General features: G+C 36.4%; 1 protein-coding gene across 1 annotated transcript in view; it reads left to right on the top strand.

Moving 5' to 3' along the window:
* The window catches only part of CFAP47 (cilia and flagella associated protein 47), a 283,396-nt gene that overhangs the window by 247,261 nt on the left and 12,932 nt on the right, over positions 1-23,203 (top strand). The window contains exons 61-63 of the mRNA XM_026047310.1: positions 11,207-11,378; positions 12,766-12,927; positions 21,649-21,817. Of these exons, the coding sequence (XP_025903095.1) occupies positions 11,207-11,378; positions 12,766-12,927; positions 21,649-21,817 (503 nt within the window). The remainder of the gene's footprint in view (positions 1-11,206; positions 11,379-12,765; positions 12,928-21,648; positions 21,818-23,203) is intronic.

Genomic DNA, 23,203 nt, shown 5'->3' with positions numbered 1-23,203 from the left:
GTGGAGCTGCTTTCTAGCAGGTCGACCCCTAATCTGTACTGATGCCTGGGGTTATTCCTCCCCAGGTGCAGGACCCTGCACTTGTCCTTATTGAACCTCATGAGGTTCCTCTCTGCCCAACTCTCCAGCCTGTCCAGGTCCCTCTGGATGGCAGCACAGCCCTCCAGAGTGTCGGTCACTCCACCCAGCTTGGTGTCATCTGCAATCTTTTTTTTTGTCAAGATATTTTAGAAAATCTTCTGGAGCTCTGAACTAAAGCAATACTGTTGATGATGTGTTAGCTGTGCTTCTGCAATATAATATCACTTTGCAGTGATTGTCTGCATTAATTTGAGCTAATTTAGGATTTAGCCCATTAATTATGGGCCATCAACACAGCAGAAGCCCATGAAACATGAACTTTGTGGGTTTTCCAGAAGAAAAAGGGATCAATCAGTACTCTCCTTGTCTAATTATCTCATTTGTATTTGCATGCTTTTCATCTTAGAAAAGCAAGCGGGAGGGACTACGAACCTACATTTGTGGTACACAAAGTGCCTGAGAGTCCCTATAGTAATAATTACATGCACACCTAGACTAGTCTATCCCAAATGTTTTTCTATTTCCAAGTTATTGCATTGTATTTTTGTGACTCTGCTTAATGCTAATTTCAAATTGATTTATAATGGAATTTCTTTATCAAGTCAATTCTTTCCCTATATTGTCTCTGAATTCATACTGTTCAGATGTTGTTGTTAGAGGGAGTTATGCACTTTGGAGATTTCCCTCATCTCTCCCACATTGCTTGTTTCCAAAATGAGTATGAGGCAAAAAGGGAAAAACAGATCTTTCCTTGTCATTATGGAGAACACGCACAACGTTCTGTTTCTGTAAATGTAAGTGCATTGTGCCTGTAGTTCTGACACTCTTTGGAGTAAGTTGTTTTGAAGATATAGCTAGCAATTAAAATTATAAAGATAAATGACTGAATGTTTTATAGTGTAATATAATCACCACAGGACACTGAATCAAATTCTTTCCCTGAACTACTGTTCTTTTCTACCAGTTGCTTTGGGAAGACACCAGTGGAACTTTAGAACTTTATTATACAAACTTGCAGTTTGTTAATCTCTTTATTTGATCTGTACCTAAAAAATAACACAAAGGGATTTCTTTCCCTTCTATTTATTATAGGTTATTTTTTCCTATCACAAATACTTCAAATTTTGGCTAGAGCCAAAGGAAATGAAATTTTAGGATCTGTGATGGCTAAATTTTTAGAATAATCATTTTGCATGGAATTACCCCGGGTCTCCCATTTTAGATTACTACATCCTTTTGTGGCTTTGGCTCTTAAGTTTGTATATAGTAACTTAGTAGTAGTTTGCTGTCCTCAAAAAGTGCTTCAGTCCCAGGTGTCCTGAGAAGCTCATGAAAAACCTTGTCAGTATTCACAGTGAGTTCTTCTGCCTATTGGAGTTCAGGGGTTCGATACATGTAAAAGGGTGCCTCCTGAGCCTTTGCAAAACACACAGTATTCATTACTGCTTTTCCCAGAGAAGAGCTATTGCTGTTCTTTGTGACCAGAGATATTGTGAACTCGGGTCGTCTTCCCTCTTCTGCCTTGGAGGACTGCAATCCAACCCACCCCTGAGACTACTACTGTCTTATAGTAGAGGCATCAATACTCCCATGCATTCAAGCTGTTCTGCTTTACATATAACTTTAAATTTAATCCACTGGATAAGAAAAAGAGAGCAATTAAACAAGAGCATAGTGATTAGGTGGTGTGTTCCAGTGGGGAAGGCTATTTTGTATATTAAAAAGAAACAGTATATAAAAGTATGACTTTCTAATTGACCTCAGGATAGTTTAGAAGTCTCTCAGACGTGCTTACAAATTCTAATAACAATACCAGAAATAATTTAACTGCATCAGTAGAGCGTTTCATATGAATAAGCTCACATGTTTTGGTTAATATTCAATGGAAACTGACCTTAACTAGTATGTGATAATCTGAGTAAAGATTATATCATAATGCAGATAGCAGATTTGAAATACCATCAGGAAACATATAATTTTAAGTTGTTTTGATTACAAAAACGTGATTTAAGATGTAGATTCTTTCCACCTCATTTATAAGAACAATCCATTTATACAACCAGATAAGGAATGCTTGATAGGGAAATTTCCCTTTTATCTATATCCCTTTATAAGGTAGAAGAAAGTACAGAAAATCCCTGCATCTGGCAACTACATGTTTATACAGCCCTTTCCATTTATGCAGCATCTGCTTTTTGAATTTGCAAAGGTACTGAACAACTGAGTGGCTTTGAATATATAAACCAAGTTTTCAATAGACAAAAATCCATTTCTGCATGAGAAAATCCTCAGACTGAAGTTCTTTAGTTTACAGTCCTACAGACTTATTTGCCTGGTGATTTAGATAAAGATATGGGAAAACAGCATAACTGAGGTTGACATCTTTGCCATTTAAAAATATGCACCTACTGTAAAAACCCCGAACTGCAGCAATTCCTGGGCCCTAAATCCCCATTCCATGTGGTGACCATGAAGCAAGATACATATACATATACATATACATATACATATACATATACATATACATATAGCAACTGAAATGGAATAATATGCTTTTGGTATGTCTTCAAAAAACAAATTTAGGCCCATGTCACATCTCTCCTCCTAGTATCCTGCAAAAAAATAGCAGTTTTCATTGTGTTCGAGAGGCAACCAGATTCTAATCAGTCTAGATAGTCTAATTTGTGAAAAGAAATTTCGGAATTAGAAAAGTAATGTGCTCATCTGAAGTATACTAATTAAATTAAAATACTTCAAAACACTATATTACTAATCCTCTAAAACGAACTTCTAATGTAATTGCAAGTGAGGATTGATTACCTCAACAGATCATATCATGGTTTCGGCTTCTGGAAATACTGTAACTGACACATTTGGAATATTTGAAAATATCTTTAAAATTGACAGCCACAAAATACTTTTGCCACACATGAGCTGTGTTATTCAAATGTGGTGAGATAAAATGTTTTCTTATTTAAAAAATCTTGGATTTATTTGGGCTAGTTCTTCAGAATTTCAAAGGTCAAACAGACTGCTGGATACAGGAAAATTTTAAACATCAATGCATTATGTCTTGTTAAAAAAAAAAATTGAAGCCTTGCTAAGAACCCCCTCTCTACAATTAAATATCTTTAGATTTATAATGACAAACAACAGAAGTGTGCACTGTCTTGTTTGAGTCTAAGAGTGATCATGAAAACTGATAATAGTTCTATTACAAGTAACAAGACAAAGCACTCTCTCTTGGAAAAGCTAGTTTGAATTTATTTATTGTATCTCTATTAGTTCAGCAAAACCAGGTGTACATTGGATAGACATGGCTGATTTACGAAGTTACACATCAGTCACATTTGGAGGTGTGGTCAAAATGTACAAAAACCTGAACTGTGATAAAAAATATAATTACATATAATTTTTACTATAATATATAATTATATAAATAATAATATATATTATTATTACATAATATAATTATTATAATATAATAATAAATATCATCCACAATATTTTGCATTCCCATACACAAAGTAATTAATAATTATATGTAGCCCTAATAAATAGTTCTGAAGAAACCTGAATATCTGTATCCATAATTACTCATTGTCATAAGACAAATGATGTTTGTGTGTTTCACAGTATTTCAAGAATGCTGTGATCCACAGTGGAAAATATTTTATAATTATTTATAGCCCTAATAAGGAACTGTGAAGGAACCTAAATAGCTATTGATGGGCTAAACCTATTTGTCCTTCACATTTGTAAAGTCGCATCAAAACAGCACCAAGTCAAATTTTACCCATCAAATTTCATCAATGGAAGTGGCATATTTCAAACAACGGAAATGTTTTTCCTTGTCAAAGGACTGTACTTTCACGGAGCATATGCTGAAAATGTTAGACTACAAGGAATAAGAGGAATTTCTGAAATGATTTTAATTAGTTTTATGAATGATTTTTGAAAAGAGAGTGTGATTAAGTGTATATAGTATGTAATTAAATTACAAAATTGCATACATTATAATTCAAAAATTATTTGAACAACTAAGTGAGCTGAGGGATTGCATGTAAAAGCATTGATGTCTTTTAACCTCCTATAGGTGAAGAAAAAAAAACATAAAGCATCCTCTATGAGTTATATCTTTCTAATATATCAACAAATGATAAAAAAAAAAAAAAAGAAGCTTGAAAGCTAGGATACCTTTTTTTTTGGGAGGATGGGAGCAATATCCATCACACTATCATATGAAAAGACTGAAATATGAATATGAAGAACTTAAGTGAAATGCCATATTCAGTTACAAACAGTTCTTTTGGTGTCCTTGTCCTCATATTCTGCCACTATTAGCAGGGAGTGTAATAACATTTTGCAGTGAGAAGTAAATATTTATTTCCCAGATGAGATTCATTTCTCAATGCCCGGAAGATACCGTCTACTGAAAAGTTATTAAGTTCTTCCCCATTAAGCTTCGTTTTATTTTTTTCCTTTACTCTTGCTCTTCACTTGATGAAAAAAAAAATTGAAACCAGTTTTACTTATTTATGTTTTTATGTTATTCTTTAAGTCATTTATTCTCTCTGTTTCTGCATTCTCTCTTAAGGCATAGCTGCATGCTTAATGCTTGCTTCCCACTCCCTACTCAGTTCAAATAGTGTGTGTATGGAGGTGAAGGGGTGGGAATGTGTGTGAAGGCTCATGGAAGATGGTGGAAAAGCAGGAAAAGGACGAGTATCAGACCAGAGTTTGAGTGGGGTTCTGACAAACCCCATATTTTCTGAGGTTTGGAAGGGCAACATTAGATGCCACACGTGGCAGATATGATTGGATGAATTTTGGATCTACAGTTTCTTTTTTTACTTGCTTTTAGAGGCTGTTGTTGAAGAGGGGCAAAAGTTTGTGTTTACAACCAGCGGAGGAGCCAGGGCAGCAACTGGTACTTTACCTTAGAGAATTAGAGGGACAGGGATAAATAAACAGCTGAGCAAGTGCAATATGTTTACATCTAGCAGCAGATATAGTAATTTCTTGGCTTTTGAAAAGCATGAAGCTGCAAGCACCTTTGCTGACCTCCTTTGTTGAATGGATGCAAGTGAGATTGACTGTCTGAGTAAGGAAAGCCACTTGAATGAATTCCCTCTTTCTGTTCTGTTGCATCTATTCAGAGTAAGGAAAGCTTTTGTAATGAGGACAAGCATTTCTGCAGTGTGAACCTCTTTCTATCACTGCTTCTATTCCCTCCTCCGTCACTGGAAATTGGAGACAACGTGAAAGATGGGAGCATCTCTCAGCATGGGCCTCTCCCCTGCTGTTTGTAGTCTCCAAACGCGTTGCAGGTTAAGTGAAATTAGTGGAGGGCTCACATGGCTACAGCTCATTTGGGGACCCACAAAAGGGCCGCAGCCTCACAGGCCTCTTTTCATTAGATTTTTATCGTCAAAAAAAGCCTGTTGTTTAATGAGCTGGTCTTCAGTGAGGTCAAACGCTTATTCACTGCTCAGAAATACGAGGGACGTGCACAAAGCTTCTCTAATGACAGTGTGAAGCTTTTTTCCAGGTCAGATACATCCAGCAGGCCTTTCACAATGCGATCTATAGACTTTAGGCCTGTCACTGTCTTTGCAATTAGCTCTTAGTAGGTTAACTTGGCTGCTGAGAACTCAGGTATATTCCTGAGCGTCTTGTTGTATGAACCTGTTTCACTGGTCTTTTAAATTTTAGATGTATGGCATCTCTTAATTAGTTTTTCAGTAATTCCTAGCAGTCACAAAAATTTACATTTTTCTACATTGTCTGCTTGTAATATAAAAACCTTGAATTTTCCATGCTTATGAGTCAAAAAATAAATAAAACAAAAGTGTTCTATGTCCTTTCGTCTTCTTAGAGGCTATAAAAAAGCACAAAAAATCCTCAGCACTTTAATTCTAATGCTTTTTGAGAAGTAGCCCTGCTAACACTTGAGAATAAATGACAGCCATATACAAAAGTACATAGCTCAAAACTCTTGTTGTGAGGCAAGCTTTCAACTATAGCAGCTTCAGTAATTATTATAAATCTGCATGCATAAATGTTGCCTAGGTGCATAAAGACTTTTGAAAGTCTCTAGTTACAGAAAGGAAAACACCATAAAAATTGAGATTCATAGCCTTTCAGAATAAGAAATGACTAATGCTTTGCAAAATTAATCTTGCAAAGCCATATTCTTATTTCATATCTTAAATAATATATAATATTCTTTGAGAAATATAAAGAAGCAGTTATTTTATAATTGAACATTGTTCCAGTGGTAAATATCATGTTATATCCCATTATTTGGATTGATAAATATCTGTATTTTAAGACTAGTGTGAACTGGTTAGAACTAATGCTCCTGCTCTGTTTTCAGAGCAGAGGCAGATTAATTGGGATGGACTTTGTATCTATATGTCTATTCTACAGTTTTCATTAGATAAAATAACGAATGTATCTACACTAAACTGGTTATTTTGAAAACAAAACTAGTTCTTGACTGGTATACAAGTTGTTAGGCGAAAGGTTCAAGTCATACGGACCTATATGGACCTATATGACCAAGTCATGGTCATATTGGAGATGTGAAGGTGGGCGGCAGCCTTGGCTGCAGTGATCACGAGCTGGTGGAGTTCAGGATCCAACGAGGAGGAGGCAGGGCAGTAAGTAGCCTTGCCACGCTGGACTTCAGGAGGGCCAACTTTAGCCTCTTCAGAGACCTGCTGGGAAAGATCCCATGGGCTAGGGATCTAGAAGGAAGAGGGGCCCAGGAAAGCCGGTTAGTTTTCAAGAGGCATTTCCTCCATGCCCAGCGACAGTGCATCCCTATGCATAAGAAGTCAGGCAGAGGGGGCAGGAGACCTGCGTGGATGAGCAGGGAGCTCCTGGCAAAACTCCTGCAGAAGAAGGCGGTATACAGAATGTGGAAGAAAGGACAGGCCCCTTGGGAGAAATACAGGAACGTTGTCTCAGGGAATGCAGGGATGGTACAGGGAAAGCTAAGGCACATTTGGAATTAAATCTGGCAGGGGATGTTAAAAGTAACAAGAACTTCTTCAAATATATTAACAACAAAAGGAAGGTCGGGGAAAACATAGGTCTGCTGGTGAACAGGGTGGATGCCCTGGTTGTGAAAAACACGGAGAAAGCAGAGATGCTGAATGCCACCGTTGCTTCGGTGTTTGCTAGGGGCAGTCATCTAGAATCCCAGGCCCTAGGGACACAAGAAGTGAGCTGGTTAGAGGAAGACTTGTCCTGGGTAGAGGAAGAGTGGGTCAGAGAGCATCTAAGGAAACAACACCCACAAATCCATGGGCTCTGATGGGATGCACCGCAGAGTATTGCGGGAACTGGCGGATGTCCTAGCCAAGCTGCTCGCCATCATCTTCGGAAGGTCCTGGGGAACGGGGGAGGTGCCGGAGGACTGGAAGAAAGCCAGTGTCACTCCGGTCTTCAAAAAGGGCAAGAAGGAGGACCCGGGCAACTACAGGCCGGTGAGCCTCACCTCCATCCCCGGGAAAGTGATGGAGCAGCTCATCCTGACTGCTGTCTCCAGACACGTGGAGGAGAAGAAGATGCTCGGGAGTAGCCAGCGTGGATTCACCAAGGGCAAATCATGCTTGACTAACCTGATCACCTTCTATGATGGAGTGACAAGCTGGATAGATGAGGGCAGAGCGGTAGATGTGGTCTATCTGGACTTGAGTAAGGTTTTTGACACCGTCCCTCACAGCATCCTCCTGGGCAAGCCCCGAAGGAGTGGGATAGATGAGTGGACAGGGAGGCTCAGTGGCAGGGTGCAGAGAGTGGTAGTCAGTGGCACGGAGTCCAGTTGGAGGCCTGTAGTTAGCGGTTTCCCCCAGGGGTCGGTCCTCGGTCCGGTCCTGTTCAACTTATTTATTAACGACCTGGATGAAGGGCTGGAGTGCTCCCTCAGCAAGTTTACTGATGATACCAACCTGGGAGGAGTAGCTGACAGCCCTGAGGGCTGTGCTGTCATCCAGAGGGACCTGGACAGACTGGACAACTGGGCAGTGAAAAATCTCATGAAGTTCAACAAGGGCAAGTGCAGGGTCCTGCACTTGGGGAGAAATAACCCCGGACACCAGTACAGATTAGGAGTGGACCTGCTGGAGAGCAGTCCCACAGAGAGGGACCTCGGCGTCATGGTGGATGACAAGATGACCATGAGGCAGCAGTGTGCCCTGGTGGCCAAGAAGGCCAACGGGATCCTGGGGTGCATTAAGAAGAGCATCTCCAGCAGGTCGAAGAAGGTGATCATCCCCCTATACACAGCCCTGGTGAGGCCACATCTGGAGTACTGTGTCCAGTTCTGGGCTCCCCAGTACAAGAGGGATGTGGAGCTGCTGGAGAGAGTCCAGCGCAGGGCTACCAGGATGATCAGGGGCCTGGAACATCTGCCCTATGAGCAAAGGCTGAGGGAGCTGGGCCTGTTCAGCCTGGAGAAGAGAAGGCTGAGGGGGGACCTGATCAGCGTGTATAAATACCTCAAGGGAGGCAGTGAGGAGGAGGGGGGCGGCCTCTTTTCAGTGGTGGACAGCGATAGGACTAGAGGAAACGGCCACAAGCTGAGGCACCAAAAGTTCCACAGGAACTTAAGGAAACACTTTTTGACAGTGAGGGTGACAAAGCCCTAGAACAGGCTGCCCAGAGAGGTTGTGGAGTCTCCTTCTCTGGAGATCTTTAAAACCCCCTTGGACGCAGCCCTGTGCCATATGCTCTAGGTGACCCTGTGTGTGCGGGGGTGGGGTTGGACTCGATGACCTCTGAGGTCTCTTCCAACCTCAAGCATTCTGTGATTCTGTGATTCTGTGATTCTGTGATTCTATATTCAAACAATATGCAATATTGTATTTGCCATTATTTTAAAAATAATAGTAATTCCATTTATTTTACTTATTTTGGCATTTTAATTGAAAATGGGCTTTTAAGAGTTGATAGAAATATGAGCATTTGACAATTTGGGCACATTTCTAGCAATATTAACTCTTTTCTGTCCTCAGCAGCTGCCAATTTATTTAGGCAGTATGTGTGTTGTAGAATTGTCTCGAACAAATATTAGCATATTTACAAAGGCTTCCCATAATATGGTAATATGGTAGTCTTTAGGGCTTGCGGCTCTGATGAAAATCTAATTACATTTTTTCTGTTTTGAACAGTCCTAAAGTAGATCTGTACAGTAGATTCACAACTAGCTAAGGGTCCTGCATAATGAAGCTTTCAGATATCATTTGGTGCTTTAAAAATGCATTGGTTTTCCTTAGGTGTTGTAAATATCAAAATATTTTAGCTAAATGCTTGCTGTGAGCATAGAACGGGCTATAAAGCAGTCTATAGAAGAAATATGTATATATAAAATATTTAATTATGACTGACAGCATTATATAAATATATGAATTGAAATATATTTGTATCTTGAGATACTAAAAGCCCCAACTAATTCATAACATTTTATTCCTAGCATCTGAACTCTAAAATAAGCCTTTTATGAGCAGTGTGGTGTGATTTCACTGCTAAAAGAAACATCTGCTCAACAGTTGCAATTTTTCCACTAAGGAATGCTCCAAATGATGTCATCATTTTTATAGGGTGACTACTCCAAGCCTTGGGCTGCCTTGAATGCTAAATGCACAACACGAGCATGTTAATTTTCAGAAAGAGCAAGAATATCTCTTCTTTAGATGAACAACAAAACATGGAACAATGTAGTATGATGTCGGGAATTTTATAAACTCTGGAAAAACGGCTTGACTTGAATTTCATTATAACAAAACGTGTGTATGACAGTAAAGTCAGTAAAGTACATTTATAAAGGATGGGTTAATATGTGGAAACCTTATGTTTTCAGTACTCTATATGTGTCTGTTATGACAGATAATCCTTTCCATGATAGTGCTTACATCTGAGTAACTTGTTCATCTAGGATAAATATTTCATACATCTGTGTAAACAATGTACTTTAAAGAGTCAGAAGTGGTAAGCTCTGACAATTTTTAAGGTTTAATCTAAGCAATGTGTTACAAAAATATTGCCAAAAAATGTTAAAACTTCTTGTTAATTAAGCAGTGAAAAGCAACTTTAGTATTTAAGCCAGAAAGGATTTCAAGGATAGGAAGGAGTCTCCATACTCCTTAAATGGCTTTACAGATAGACAAAACTGAAGAAAGCTGTTGTTTAGCTATCTCACAGTGCTTGTTTCTTGGGGATGCAGATTTTTATAGAAAGAAATATATTTCAGAATTCCAAATCTGAAGGCCCTTAGGAGGTTACCTTGAACCCGACTGACAGTCTATAGCTAGCATATAGGCGGATGCATAAAGAGGAATTCTGCACAGTGCATCACACTAAGCTCTGTAAACTCAAAATATGTCCAGAGACATGTCATTGAAGTCAGATGAAATCTCCTGTAATATTTAGTGATATCGTTAAAAGTCTTCTCACCCATGGTGTGTAAAACTTTTAAATAGATAGGAGTTTAAGATTTTATTCTTTGTAGTAATTTAGTTCCCATCTGTGCACAAATTCATCATATACTGAGTATTAAAGTATTCTTTATTATGGCTGAAAGAACCATTTGATTAAAGAAGTTCAGCTGTTTATTTTTATGTCATTATGACCTGGCCTTTTCATAGCTACCAAAGGGAATAAGAGAAGAGGCTGCTAGTGACACCTTTGCTATTTTTTTATTACAGTGACTTTTTCTCAGGCTGGCAGCCATCAGTGGCACTGCTGGGGTTAATGACAATTTTCTTTGAGTTTGGCTTCATGGAATTTGTCAGAAATAGTATCTCATTCTTGTAATGTACATTTGGCTGATGAACTAGAAATACCACACTGTAGAAGTGGTAGAAATGTTGTTAATAATATTATGGTTAACTTGTAGTTCTTCCAGCTTCCATTTTGCCTCAGACTGTGTAGTGTATTACAGGAAACTGGAAGATTCTGCTATGCAACCAGAAGCAAATCAGTAAAGTTTTGGATAATTGCTAGTTTTACTCATTTGTCACTTTTAATAAGAAAAGCCAAAAATATAACTACTAGTTAGCCAAATGTTTATGACTTGCATATACACAAACTGATCTTCTACTGTTATTTCATTTAGGTTTTTCTACAAAAGCGGCATTTCAGTATGAATTGCAGTATCAGTCAGATAAAATTAAGTCTCAGCTTGACCCTTTGGTGGGCATACATCTGATGCAAAAAAAACAAGATTCAGAGTCTGGAACTGTAACACTGATCTTTAATATAGTGTTTTCACCTAGAAAACCAATGAGGTAAGGCCCTGTTCTTTATTATCAATAAAGACCATTATTACCATTACACCTGCCTGCACCTTTTTTTTTTTTTTTTTTACATTTTCTTACTTGCTGCTTCTCATTATGATATATTACACTGACAATGATTAACATACGATAATGTTTAACATATATAATTAACACTGAGAGTGTTTCTTTTTAATGCCTGCTCAATAGTTCTGTTGAGTTACAGCTCTATTGTGTGTGTTCATCAATTTACTTAAAAGTGTATATTTGGAGTATAGAAAGTGTTAAAACCTCAAATGAAAATTGTTCAAAGACAATATGGCCTGTTAGTCTCAGAGAAACTTTTCCTAGATAAATGTGTGTATTATTTGGCAGATTGGGATGGTTTATTTTGAAATGAATTTGGAGGAACAGTGGTTCACAGAAAAATGGTACCCTCTTCTATAACTGTGATGAGAAAAATGGTCTTTTTGTTTAGCTTTAAAAAGAAACTCTGCATATCTTTAAAAATAAACTGTGAGAGAGGCATTTTTCTGGAGAGAATGAGAAATTCAGAGTTTGGATGCTACCAGAAAGAGAAGAGCAGACCCTGACAGATCTCATGGGTTGCATGTAAAGCAATATTTTTAGGATTCAGGAGGGGACTTTATTTGCAGTAATCAAGAAAGTTATTGCAATAGACTAAAAGCAGGCCTCCAAGAAAGTTTATCCACCCATCTCTACACAGGTCAGAGGATAGATTTGTTTACAAACCCTTTTATATTTCTATTCTGTACCCTGTCTCCCCTTCCACCCCCACCCCCTTTTTTTTTTCTTTTAATCTTTATGTACCTGAGACCTATCAAGCCTGGTGTAGAGGACTGAAAGGCTGCAATTAAATTAGTTTCTTTATCAGCCGTATCTACAGCACTAATGCTCTTTTCAGACAGTCCAAGGACATCATAGTCTGACATTTTCTGAAAGTACATAGACCTTAGTCAGATCTATTTGGATCTGACTATGTTCTGTTAATATGTCTAGACTGAATTCTCCTAACCAAATGCTCTCTAACACCATAATAAATAAAGAATAGTACAAAAATATTTTTAAAAAGAGTTAAATCCGGATAAATAGAAGAATCAAATCTCTTGGCTGTGGCCATCATTTCCCTTTCATATTACATCTTTTTTTATATTATACTGTAAATAGCCAGTGCTATTTATCCTACATTCCAATCGAAAGTACAACTAATATATACTATGTCATATAAAACTAAAGATACACTTCAATTTAAAGCTGTCTGCACTTTGTTTTTATGGACATTTTTGTACACACAGAAGCTCATTCTGGGTATTAGCTTACAGAGTTTATATTTTATTATGCTGTTCTCTGCAGTGAATGTTTTAACTTAAATTTTAAGGAATGCAGCCACTCTGGTAGTACAATGCGCCACGGGAGGAATCTGGAAGTTTCCACTGCTGCTTATTGCTATGGAGCCCGAAGTCGATGATGTTATCAACATTGAAGCAGCTGGCCTCAATAAGGAATCTGTAGTAGGCTTCCGGCTTACAAGCCAGAGAAGGTAAAAATACTTATTGTAAAATATTTATGCAATTTTCTGAGGATGTAACCCATGTTCAACTACATCAGATAGAATAGATTTGGACAACACCAACATAACTGAGCTGTAGCTATCTGAGAAATGAAATAAGTCATTACTTCCAAGTGCTTAGGTAATGAATGGTGGTTCTCTAAGCTCCAGAAATATTCTATACATTAGCCTATAGCTTCTAAAAGAGAATTGGTGGAATCAGTGCTAATGTTTATGCTGTGACTCTAAGGTTTTGCCCTAAAATGTCATTGGTTGTAAAACACATAACACAATCATGATATTAAAGGCTTATTTTACAGAACATGTACAGAGTTCTAACTAAATATTTTTACTAAATGATTTTATTAAACTGTGTTTCCAAATACTTTATATTATAAAACAAGCCACCCAAAGCCTTTGTATTCTGCTTTAAAGATGTTAAAGTATGCCATTATTTTAAAAGTATTTGTGTTTTATCATGTGGGAATGGTATCCATTCTTCTTTACTCTCCTGTTTTATTACATACGATATTTTTGTCAGATACTTCAGGATTTCATTACTGGTCTCTAAAAGTCCCGCAGAAATCTCTGTTGGTATAATTTCAATATATTTTTCATTGTTTTCTTAAAATTGCATAATCTAGTAAACCTGCAATGAATTTATACTATAGCTTACTGAATTATATACATTTCTTACTTTTTTTTAAGAGATTATTTCCAAAAGCTATGCACTGGAGGTCGACAGTTATTCCAGTTTTCATGGCTGTCAGTGATGATAATTCATGAGGACTCTGAAAAAGGCTCCTACTGCCATGCTCTTATTAACAGCACCAGTAGAATGGGCTGTTTCAGGAACAAAAGTGAAGCAATTGCTCTGCCAATTCTTTAATCTTCTGGTAGGTGTTTCATAGTAGTGAAGAGACCAAATGTTCTCAAAAAAAGGTATTATAAAGCCTGAATCATTACAGTTATATAGAGAAGGAGTCTTGGTGGAAAGCAGATTCCTTTTTTTTTTTTTTTTTTTCCCTCAAAAGCATTCAAATTTTGTTTTATATAGCCAGGGTTCTTTCATACACATTTTACATACAAAACATACCAACATACCAACAGCTCTGTTGGATTTGTGTTGGAATCCTGCTCTGTAGGATTTGTATTGCTTTGCCACCAACAAACCCCAAGTAAGGCAAAGATAAGATAAAGATTTTGTTGTGGAAATAGAGCACTCAGCAAACTGAAATGTATCATTTGAGATCTGTAGTTTGAAAGCAATTACAGAAGAAACTTGTATATTTCAGATATAATTTAATGCTTGAATAAAGCCATAAAATATTAAAATATGGATTAACAGGTTTCGGTTGGGATGTGGAATATCCCAGGAAAAATTATCAGAATTTTGGATTTTTCCTAAATAAAGAGTTGGCAGGCCAGTTAAATGGAGAATTAGGTCTAGTTTAAAAGAGGTGACCTTTTTTCGTTGCCTTCTCCTATGAATAATACCTCATTGTACTGGTTCTTTGAGTAAGAGTGACTGGAGGAGAAGTAGAGAGGTGTTTTCTATGTAGCCTTCTAGAACGGAAATCTGCAACTGTGTCTTGCTCATTTAAATAACTGTAGGGCAGAGTGGTTGAGTGGCATCACAAAATAAAGCAGTCCACCTTGTTGGGATGGAAGGATTCATAGTGATGCAACAACAAAAAAGGGGGAACTACTACACAAAAAGGCCTGTGTCTTAGTAAGGACATATTAGGATTCTCTTATGTATACCAATTTAGTTGACAAGCCTTAGTGATCCAAAGAGAACCTCAGTGGTCTTTTTAAAAAAAAAATATTTTAATACCCTTTTTCTTCCAGTTTTTGACATGTGCTTTATTTCTTTTCCACTTCCCACATAATACTCAATGCATAAGAAATGCATAAGACTGAATTAATGATTTTCCTGTTTACTCATAACTACGGCTCATGTAGTTGCTTCAGAAATAATGTTACAGTTACAAATAGGAGGGGAGTTGCTATGCTGTTCAGAATTAATTTTAATATGAAATCCCATGCAAATATATGGTGGATTCTGTTTTTAATAGATTTAAAATATAGATATACATGGCTCTAATGAGCAAAAGACCAGTATCTGCTTCAATGAGTAGTGAAAGACTCTGGGAATCCCACCACATACTCTTAGTATATGAAGAAAATTCAAATACATTTTTTAAAATTGTCTACAGATGTGATATATGAGTAGTGGAATATTTACTTTCAGCTTAACAAATTGAAAAAGGACTTTTTTTTTGGTAGTGGAATTAAGATTTCTTAGAAACACGTAAGTAGGTTTCACTTGTTAAGTAGGAAAATCTGCCATTTTATAACTTTCATAGATGACCTTTTTTGGTATTTGTTATAAATATAGGCTTAATTCAACACCAGCTGAAATAATTGGCAACATTTCCAATGAAGTAATTGGCTTTGGAGCAAGACTCTAGTATTTGTTTTAACATTAGTGTTTGTTTTAGTACCAAATGCCTTATTGAATGCCAGTGTAAACTGATATAGGCAATAACAGCAATATTAGTCAGAAAGGGATAAAATATTAGCCCTTTAAATAAAGATTACAGAAATTTGTTTGATGTGAATTTTTATGCTTTTTATGTAGATCATAGTATAAAAATTCTGAAAGTGATACTGTGCTTAAGAAAAGCTTAAAAGCTTTTTGCATTTGATAAATGAAAAGCTTAATGCTTTTTGTGTTTGATTTACTGAAATAAAACTTAGTTTGTAATGCATTTTTAATCAATAATATTTTTGGATCAAAACAATTCCACTAATAGAGAACTGTTTTCTTGAGAATACTTACGACTCCATAAGTATTATTTCTTCATGTTGAAATATTGGCATCCAACTGTAGCAGAAGGTCACCTCACTTGCTTTCCAGTGCAGATTCTTCAATAGCCAAAATGCAACATGTAGATAGATATATATGAACACTGCTTTCATTTGGCTTTAAAATTACTGCATATGCAGATTTTGTTATGCTAACCTGTATTTCATATCCACTGAGGTGGATACGTTCCATATTTCATCTATGCTCATTTCCTAGTGAATAGAATAAATGTTCAGCAAAGGAATTCCTTGATCCCAGGAAATTAATTTCAATACTGTCTGAAGAACAGCAAGCTATTCATCTTTTCCATAACTTCCATAATTCCCAAGGAGAAAAAAAAAATTACATTTAGAATTTTGATTTTTTTTTTTTTTGGTAATTACTGCTATATTGTGTTAGAGCTAGCAGGAGTTAGAAATATGTATGCTGCAAGCAAATACATTCATTAAGTTCTCAGCATAGTTACTTCCCCTAATATAGTGCTCTGCGTATTATAGTCTTGGATTCCTGTATCAATCTAATTGTTAACATTTCTGTGAAATTTTTACCATTAATCTAAAGATATAATTGGAGTACTTCATCTTAGTAGTTCCAGTATAGTGGCAGCTGCGAAGTACAAGTATTGACTAAATTCCATCTTTGGAGTCTGAATGTAGATAACGTGGTGAAACATGTTGGTAATGATACATATGCAGCAAAGTTTCTGAAAAGTTATGACCATACTGCTTAGCAGCATGATACCTCAGGTTTCACATATTTATCTGGGTATCATATTAACCATATTACCAGAATCTCTTCTAGCAAGAAAAGTCACTTTACTAGTCTACCTAGATAGTACTTCTTGGTATAAAGAGAGCAAGATTTTCTGAAGACAAGAATCACAGCGCCTGCTTTTGATCTTAAAACATGTAGGGATCCAAAGTGATGTTATATTTGAAAAAAACATGTCCTGCAAGTCATTTTGTCATGCAGTGTTTCTTTGTATTTTTCAAAGTCTTCAAATTCTGAAGCAGTCTTTCCAAAGCCTTACAGTGATAAGTGGCATGGACATCTCTTCTGCCCTCCACAGTTCAGGATTTACAGTTAGTTGCTTTTGGTATGTAGCATAATCAGTTAGGAGAAATGATGAAGATAATGTCTTTCTGTCCTTACTGACTTCTTTTTTTATAATTGAATAGTAGTTGTGTAAATCATGCCAACTATGACTAGTAACTTCAGAGAATATCACAATTGTATACTGCTAATCAGTGTGTAAAACTTGACTGTGTAATAACTAAACTCTCATGTGTTCCCAGAGTGTGCTAACTACAAGTTACAACAAGTAATTCAGTTACGATTATTTTTAGAAACATATTGCAGCATTTTCAAATCACATCCATTATTTCCTTAGCAATTACATACTTCACAGGTGAACAGGCTATGTTGTTCTTTTTTTCTATTGTAAAAAAGTACATTTGGTCAGAAGCACCCCATGTTGCTTTTTAAATATAGTCTGTAAAATACTGAGTTCTGAAAAGGAGTATATTTCTAAATTTCTATGGGGATAGCTCACTAGACTGAGAAAAACAGAAGCAAATAAAGCTATTTTAAACCTTAATATGATAAAGACATCATATTTTGAGCTTTATAAAACAGATTCTGGGCATAGCATATTTTATAAGCTTTGTAGTGACATCTCTATGTGATTATAAGTTTTAAAGTTTTTTTTAAGTTGAAGACATAAGGTGTTCTTTATTTTCAGTGCGCTTATCTGAAATTATCTGAGAATACTGACTAGCATTATCTACTAGATCTACTAGTAGATCTACTAGATCAACTAGATCTTCTAGAATCTGACGACCTCTCTAGAGGTCCCTTTCAACCTCAACCATTCTGTGATTTTCTGATTAATATGTACTATTGTTCATTCTTTAAATAGGAGGGAGATGATACAATCTATTGTATGATAGAAATATGAAACAGTTATAGAAATCTGAAACGGTTATCACAGTAGCTGTAGAACTCACATATGGGAGTCCACATAGTGGAGCACATATGTGCTTCTCTCCTTCAGATGGCCTGTATAACATAGTATACTTACTAATTAATTTGTGCTTCATTTGTACATATTTTCAAACCTTAGTCTGCCTATCACTCAACTTTATTAAGCATTTCTGCGTCTGCCACCCTTGTCTTAAACAAGAGCCTTCCTTGGAAAATACAGGCTGCCTCATCCCTGTCCTTCCTGGCTCAGAAATGAGAAGCCAACATGACTCCAGAGCTGTTTTACCTGGAACAGTAAACAAAGAAGAAAGAGGAATTAAATTTTAATCATTTTAAGCAATGTAATTATTAATTTTTAATTACACTAAATATACAGCCACTGAAATGCTGGAAAATTGGGTAGTATTTTGGGCACTTTGGGGATCTCTTTATTTTCTCAGTGCTATATAGATAATGACAATGAGAAAACATGCTGGCAAGTTACCCAGGATTCCAGCTAGTTCTACTGACATGAACCTCTGTGAAAACACCATATGATTTTTCTTGTGTGATCTTTGGATATAATTTTAACAGAAAAGCCCAGGGTTTATCAGAACTGTACCACTGTGAAAGGTTTCTGTTTTTAACTGTATGTGAAAAGGTTTTTATTTTCTAGTTTTTTGAGCCAATAGCCATATCTAGCTCAGCATCTGTTTTGGCCTGTCATATTATGGGAATACTTTAAATTTAGAAGAATTTCCCTTTTCCTTATTTGGACATAGCTCCTCCTTGAAGGAACATTTTATGTCAAATAACTGACTTTGCTCTTCTGCTTAGAACTGCTGAAAAGGAGGGGAAAGGAAGAGAGGAAAAGGAAATGAAGGGAAAAATTTTAAATGGGTGTGTATATATATTATATATATGTAAATATTTATGTATTTATATACATATATATATGCACACCCCTTAATTTCCATAATGAGTAAACACACACACAGACACACACACACACACACACATATATGTCAACTCATCACAGCAACTTGTCACAGAAATAAATACAATAAACTTATAGTATCTTTTCTCAGTGTTGTCTAGAGACTTTTTTTTAAAGCATTTAAATAGTTTTTATCATCTAATTTCTCTCTGAAACCAGTTAATGAAATAGGATTTTTCTCTGACTTGCCAAATTTGCGCTTCAGAGTGCATTAAGAAGAGCATCTCCAGCAGGTTGAGGAAGGTGATCATCCCCCTGTGCACAGCCCTGGTGAGGCCACATCTGGAGCTCTGTGTCCAGTTCTGGGCTCCCCAGTACAAGAGGGATGTGGAGCTGCTGGAGAGAGTCCAGCGCAGGGCTACCAGGATGATCAGGGGCCTGGAACATCTGCCCTATGAGCAAAGGCTGAGGGAGCTGGGCCTGTTCAGCCTGGAGAAGAGGAGGCTGAGGGGGGACCTGATCAGCGTGTATAAATACCTCAAGGGAGGCAGTGAGGAGGAGGGGGCCGGCCTCTTTTCAGTGGTGGCCAGTGATAGGACTAGAGGAAACGGCCACAAGCTGAAGAACTGTCTCTTAATGACACAAATCATGTATTAGTATGTGTCATTCCTGATTAACTAGATGCTTTTCATACTTAACAGAAAATAGACTTAACGCAGGAGAAAAGAACGAACTATCTTACATTTCTTAAATTCAATAGAGCAGCTACATTAGAAACATAGACCTGTGTTCATGTTCTTGGTCCGGATCAGAACCAAGGATCACATAGTCATCTCAGATGTTTTTCAGGAGAATAATACTCTGACACTTGATATAAGTCTAGTGTTTTGCACCCCTTGTCTGTCATGTGTAGGCAGGTAGGTAGTATGTATGCTATAAGTGAGCAGTTGAGCTCACCGTTGAGCAGGCCTTGCTGGAAAAGAATATATGAAAACTCAGGGCTTAGATGGCAAGAAGAGGGAACTCAAGACATATCTATATAGACAGGACTGTCTATAGCAGTGTAAACTCAGCTGCCTTGATATCACAGAGCTTGAAATGCAGCTTCAGACGTTCAGTAATTTTGACCACCTTGATGACACCTCAAGGAAAAGTTGATCTAAATCCACTGATGCAGATAAGTCTGATGGCACTACTAAATACAATATTTTTCTGTAATTCTTTTGAGAAAGAAAAAGCTTCTTGGCTTTTTTTTTTTTTTTTTTTTTTTTTTTTTTTTGTACTAGGCCTGTTTGTTTCTACACACTTGTAATCATTTTCATGATTTTTTCATGAAAGTATTTTGAAGTTAAGAAAACTTTTCTTGAGAACGTATGCAAAAGGAGAGCTATTTTTAAATAACATAACATAGACTCAACATACCAACCACCGTGGAGCGCTTGCCCAGGAAATGTGGGACATCTCCATAGAGATATGAATAGTCATAAAATATTAAATTACACTCCGTTATATTTTCTTTCAAAAGCAGTATTAGTGCTGCTGTGACAACCCATGAATACACAGACCTGAGCATTTTTCTTCTGAGTTGCTGTTAATTTTTCATTCTTCAAGTTTTATTAGCTAAATATGTAGCTCTAAGCATGATACTTGCTCTACTGTGCTATGGCATAGTGTTACTTTGACAACAATGTCATGCTTCAATTTCTTTTGTTCTCTTTCTGTATACTTACAAGTTAGTTAATGTATTAAAAATAAACGCAGCATACAGAAAAAGTAGTCAGTTTGCAGACAAGTGAGAAGGAAATAGAAGACTGAAAGGCAAAGGGTGCTCAGAGGGGTTGGATGCTGGAGAATTACAGAACAGGAAGTGCAGGACTTGGATATAAACTAGATATGAGAAGAGAAAGAGTTAAATATGAGTCGAGGTGGTAATGGAGATATCCTTTGCAACATGTGAAAGGACTGAAAGAATGCTTGACTGCAAAGTATATAATGCATACTTTCAGGCTGAGAATATTTTTATGACAAGCAGTCATAAGCAACTCAGGCTTCATTTTGGGATTGGCCAAGAATATTTTATTTTTCTCTTGTCTAGTCCTCAGCCAGTTTTTACTGTGCACTTCCTTTAGGTGCACAGTTACTGCCATGAAACTGGCTATTAAACCAAGTTCTGCAGTATCTGTAACCAAAGTTATTTTGAAGCCCAAGACATACAGTTTCTGTAGAGGCAGGTAATATTTTCTATTGTCATATTTTAGTGTTTGTTTATAGAACAGAAACCTTTGGAAAATAGAGATAGAAAACCAGTATTTCTCATATGTTCTTTTCAAAGCTTTAAGAACCATTCTAGTAACTGTTCTAGTTACCATTCCAGTTATACTCCCTTGGATTGCAAAATCTATTGTGTAAAACTTAATAAAATGGGTGGCTTGCCCACCAATTTTCACTTGACTTGAGATTAGGAAAGTGAAAGTTTCTAAAGAGGAAATGAGGATTTTCAGTCTGACATGGAGTTTATTTCTATCAGTATTATGAAAATGACTAATTTTCACTAGCAAAACATAATCTCAGCTGTCCTTACAAATCAAGCAAAGTAATTCTACTTTTCTACTTTTTTTTTTTAGTGGAAAATGCTATCATTATTCTGTAATGATTATAATATTCATGTTGATTCATATTCATATTTATGTTGGAAGACCTGTGTCCAGGGGTTTGTATGTAAAGATTATAAATAGATATGAATGAATATAAATAATTGCTAATAGATAGCAATGCTATTATTGTTTTGTAAGCATTCTCTAGGCTGCCAGGTTTCCTGATCTACAGGCTGTGGTGGCATAAATGTTTGGCTGTAGATAGATTAGTATTAAGCTACTGTAAAAGGCATAATACCCTCCTGTGNTTTTTTTTTTTTTTTTTTTTTTTTTTTTTTTTTTTGTAGGTACCCAGAGCCATTCACTGCGTATTTCCTGGCGGGCAGCGATCCTGCATTTGCTGTAGTGCCACAAGCTGGAGAACTTCTCCCCATTGGCACTGTTGGAACCAGTATAATGGTGGGATTCAAACCGAGAATGTATGGCAGGAAGCACAGAGCAACGCTTGTAATTCAGGTGAGTCTTTTTAAACACAACATAACAGAATGCCTTCAGGAGAGGAAGGAAAAACACACAAACACCCACTGATTGTTTTATTACTTTTTACTGTAAACAAGAATGAAGTTAAATAATGAAAATTAACTTGTGGTAAGTTCAGAAAATATTACATTTTAACTTCTTGGTATTTGTTCTCCCTTCCACTGGAAATAGGTACGCATATTGGTACATGTGCCCCAACTACATGCACAATATGTCAGATAGATTTTTGTAGAAAGACAAAATAATCATGTTAAGAAAGAGCGGAAAAATGTGTGTAATTGAGTATGTGAGGCCTTAAGGTATTGATTATACTTGTTTATACCTTATTGCATCATAGGCAATAGAAGCTAGATACTAAACTATAGAAGTCAGAATCTTAGAACTCAAATCTAGAAATAACTCCTTAAAAACAAGCTTCAAAATAAACAGTAAGGAATTTTAATTAAGCAACTTCTACAAAACTGAAGGTTAGGAAAAATGTTAGCACTGAAGACATATATTCCTAGAGGAGTAAATATGTTTTTATTACTACAGGAATGGATTTTCAGAAGTGCTTGAAGTTATTCTTAAAAATAAATCGTAGGATTAAGCACCTCACACTCTTGTCAGATGTTGGCTTCTACTTCGAACTTACTGTATTCTGGCAGTTTATAGGCTATTGTATTAGAATAGAAATATTGATTAACAAAATAAGATGGTCAAAATAGAATTGCTAAAAAGCATGGCAAATGGCTGAACTTTTTTTTTCCCTCTATATGTGACAACTTGTACAATAATACATAAGAAATCTGAATTCTAGAAAGCCTCATAGTTGTTTTGTTTTACTTGATTACAAATTTGATTAGTTCATTCTTTTTACATAACTTGCAGGGATAGTTTTCTCTTTCATTTGAAAAAGAAAATAACTGACTGAATTTATTCTGTGTTCTTTTATGTATCTTCAACAATAATATTTAGATCATATACTGTGACACATTTGAAGATTTCAGAAAATTTGAATATGTTCTTTAATATTTAGATGATATTCTGTGACACATTTACAGATTTCAAAAATTCGAATATAGTTTTGGACTTATCACATTGCGAGGAACAATACACATAAACTGTGATTGCTAATGAAGAGGTTTACCAAGAAAAAATCGTCTGGAATGTGATAAGCATATGTTCAAAGATTATCATTAGCTTTCTACAAAGTCAGTCTGTAATGTAATTTTTTTTTTGAATTTGTCAGTATAGAAGATGTGCTTTGAGTAATTGGCTTTTTATCTTACATCTGCTTACATCTCAGCCTCAGGTTATGATGTAGACAGATGGCTCTTTACATTTCCACCTGTGGTTCTATGTATGATTGCAGTGGCTCAC

This window comes from Nothoprocta perdicaria, unplaced genomic scaffold, assembly GCF_003342845.1.
Source record: "Nothoprocta perdicaria isolate Ctin4 unplaced genomic scaffold, notPer1 scaffold_49, whole genome shotgun sequence".
In the NCBI taxonomy this organism is placed as follows: Eukaryota; Metazoa; Chordata; class Aves; order Tinamiformes; family Tinamidae; genus Nothoprocta; species Nothoprocta perdicaria.
Note: the sequence above shows the minus strand (reverse complement) of the source record. Positions and strands in the feature narration are given on the sequence as shown.